Consider the following 3,866-nt stretch of genomic DNA (forward strand, 5'->3'; position numbering starts at 1 on the left):
ACGACGACTGTAATCAGTGGTTATATATAATGGAAAACAATAACGGCAAAGCTCAACCTCTGGACCATGGCCTTAATTATTGAGGGGCGGCTGTGCTCAGAGGCAGGCGGTTGTCCCCCATTCGGAAGTTGAAGGGCGGGAGATGGTCGTTCGTTGGTGCGTGTATCGATGTGAGAGATTAATGCCTTGAGCAATATTGAACTTCCCCCAACATTGCTCCGTTGATGCACGAGCCTCGGTGTTGGTCGATGATGTGTGATGATCTTGGATAGTTGTCTTGTTTTAGATGGGACTTGTGGATCATCGGCGCTTGAGTGAATGGTTGTGATTATAGTTGTGAATTTGTCACAGTGTGCATTAAATTCGTTTTTGAGTGAAGAGTGATGTCTTTCAATAACAGAGAGTACAGGTTTCCATCTTATCAAGAGAGGTGGATAGCACCCGACTTATTTATCTTCAACTGTTTGAACATTATATCAAAGTATATTTACAGAGGTGCACGTCGGTAGGCGTGGTAGGTCGAGTGATAGACATGTAGTTAGGCATCTAGCAGCCTGCGACCAGATCGAATGAGGTAAAGGTGTGATAAGTTTTTATTTTGTGTGTTTTATGGTCTTTATGATCATAAGAATCCACTCATCTATAATGTTAAGGTATACCACTCAAAGTCTGTTCATGTTTTATATCACTATAGTGATCGGAATTTATGGTATTTTATTTATTTATTCGTATTATTTCAGTGGTATTTTTATACTTATTGTCGCTCTGTCGCTCTTTCCATTGGTCTACAGTCGGGGGTAATGGCTTGCACCAGGACATAGTTATCATCTTTTTTGCCACCACTATGAGGATTTTGAGTAGGTACATTTTTTCTTTACATAAAAAGTCGTAGGGAAGCACTCCAAGAACAAAGATCAGCGGGTCATTCTTTATGTTAGTTTGTAAGATGTTAGAAAGTTCTGCCCGGATCCCCTCCCAGTACATTTTCAGTTTAGGACAATCCCAGAAAATGTGTGTGTGATCTCCAATTTGCCCGCAGATATGTTTTAACAGTTGCTTCACTGTAAATGAATTGAACTATATGTTTTCTGTGCAGGTCAGGGGGCTGGAGATCACGGAGGTCACGGTCAGTGTCACAGGGTCGGAGGAGGGCTACATATAGCCAGAGAGACCGTTGGAAACGAGAACCAAGTCACTCCCCTGTACTCATCCTTCGCAAAAATAGATCCCCCACCCGGAAACACTGCAGTTTGAGCAACAGCCCTCAACGCATCAGTGAACTGGGTCAGATAATAGGAAATTTGAATGTTATACACTAACTGCTGTTTTATTTACATTTTGACATTATCATCATTATAATCATGAGACAGTTAAATCGGTTAAAGAATAGGTACATGCTCGAGTGGAAAACTTTACACGTGCTTCTATGCATCCACAAGAAATGAAAAACTGCTAAAGCATTGCTGCAATGGTATAGAGCTGTTGTATAAACAACTGCACAGTATATTTGGAAAGATTTCAGTTTTTGCAAACCGCCAGGCTAAACAAAGGAAAAGCACCATGTTTCTCAGGAGATGTGTAACATTAACCACTGCATTTTAATGTAGTTTTTGTGTTACATTGTTTAGTCTGGTAAGTGTGCAGCAACTGCTCAGTCTTCCAAAAACTCTATCAACAGGTATATAGTCTAGAAATAATTAAGTTGATTTATAAGTAGATTTTTAAATGTGGAACATCATAGAAAATGTCCTAAAAACAGGTATTGCATCAACACATCCATTTAATTAATTGATTCCTTTATTATATTTATGTTTATTCGTTGTGTTTGCTCAGATAAGGACCAGTTGTTGGAAATTGCCAAGGCCAATGCTGCTGCCATGTGTGCCAAAGCAGGTATGCCCATCCCTGCAAGCCTGAGGTCCACAGTCCTTCCCCTGGCTCTTCCAAGTATGGCCATGAATGCTGCTATGGCCAGTATGACTGCTGGTATGATTTTGAATCTTGTTTCCTTAATGCATGATGTTTTTTTTTAAAATTACTGATCCATCAACTGCATTGTCCAGTCATTTTGGTCATCCCCAATTCAATGTAATATTTATTATTTGCCAATAATGTAATACAATTTCTGAACCAATAACCAATTTTTTGCACATATTGTAAAAAGTAATTCAAGGATGTAACAATATATTGTGAGACAGTTAAATCACAATACAAATATGAAGAATCAAATAGGTAAGATGAAAAATGAATTGTGATACTCTTTTTAAACAGCAGAGGGCGCTATCTGCTTTTGACTTTTGATGTCTTATCACTCACCTCAGTTATACAGTCAAAAGTATATTAAGACATGTTACGAAATGGTGAATAGAGAAGTTGACATTTAGGATGCATTATCCTGTTTAAAATTGGAGGTGTGGCAGCTTTTTGGCTTCCTTTAGTTGGAAAATGAAAAAAGGTAAGAAGATAGAAATGACAAGAGGTTTGAGGCCATTTTCTGTAGTTGACAGGGTTATATTTTTAGTTTCACTTTTACAAAGAAAACAAAATATGCAGTTTTGCACAGTTTATTTGAAACTTTAATTGAGTCAGACCTGTTGTTAATTTTTGTTAACAGTTGTGTTGGGGGTTAGCTCAGCTATGAATATTGAATTATTTTGCTGACTACATCTCAACCTTTCTTACCCTCAAGTATACATAAACTACAGGTTATGAACTTCTTTTTAAAATACAAAAAATACTGTTTATAGGTCTGCAGCTTAATTAAGTAATCAAGTATTCTACAGTTTATTACATCAATTAATCGAGTAATTGGACATGAAATACTTTTGTTTTATTAAAGCAATAGAGCAATAGTAAATGCGCAATAGAAATAAAAAGTCCCTGTTTATGTAACGTTAATATTACTATGGTGTACAGACATCAACTTTATGGTAATTTTGGAAGCTGTAGGGCTTTGTTGCACTTGCAGTGGCATGGTGACTGTGTGTCTCTCCACCACTAACACCCCTAATGTATATCCTATTCCTTAATTGAATCCCAATGTGTGTGTTTTATTTATGTTTATTTACAAACATACAATTATTACACCTCTATCTTAGCCTAGGTGTTAAGAATTTGAGGAAATATGTAGTTCAAATATACTATTTTAAGTTACTATGTAGGTCAGACAAACAGTTGACAAGCTTGACTCTTACTTAAATAAGCAATTATACTTGTTTTTAATTGGCTCCTCTCTTGTTCTCTTTCTCTGTGTTTCTATCTTACTTATAGCCACCATGACAGCAGCTTTGTCTAACATGGGCACTCTGTCTTCACTGCTCTCACTGCCTTCCAGTACCAACAAGCCACCTCCTGTTCTAGCTCAGCCCAACATTTCTGCTTTGGAGGAAGTGAAGAGGAAAGTAGCAAAGCAGGCCAACAGTATCAGCATTAAAGAGTTTACTGATGTAAGTGTACAGAGCTTTTATTATACATCTTAACCATTTACCATTTACTAGGGAACAGGGTAGATTAACACTTTCATGCACGAATTATGACAAGTCAGTTATTTTATTACTCTTTAAGCATAACAGAAAATTGCTACTGCCCTCTGGTTCCTACCTCAGACAACCACTAGCCGATTTAGGGTTGGCCACTAGGTGGCGCTACTATCAAGAAAATGCAATTTCCACGAAATTTTTCAGGTAGCATCTGGGGACCATCCTGGCAAAAAAGTAATTCGAAGAATTTTGATATTTCAAAAAATAAGCCTGTTATAAAATTATTACTTCCTGTACATTTTGGTCAAAACAGGAAGTGGAGCATTTCTCCATATTGGTATGTCCGATTGACACCAAACTTGAATCCATAGTTCCACATGTCTTCCT

At 37.4% G+C, this 3,866-nt stretch overlaps 1 protein-coding gene across 1 annotated transcript; it reads left to right on the plus strand.

Moving 5' to 3' along the window:
* Nucleotides 1-773: 773 nt before the first annotated feature.
* On the plus strand, nt 774-3,446 carry LOC118337724 (protein SON-like; the record flags this gene model as incomplete). The annotated part of the gene is given in 3 exon segments (XM_035674824.1): nt 774-1,284; nt 1,834-1,986; nt 3,271-3,446. Coding segments are annotated over 2 exon segments (285 nt in total), but the record flags the coding sequence as incomplete, so codon positions are not given.
* Between the last annotated feature and the right edge of the window lie 420 nt (nt 3,447-3,866).

The sequence above is a fragment of the Morone saxatilis genome, unplaced genomic scaffold, assembly GCF_004916995.1.
Source record: "Morone saxatilis isolate NCDOM2014 unplaced genomic scaffold, NCSU_SB_2.0 Contig366, whole genome shotgun sequence".
Taxonomy (NCBI): Eukaryota; Metazoa; Chordata; class Actinopteri; family Moronidae; genus Morone; species Morone saxatilis.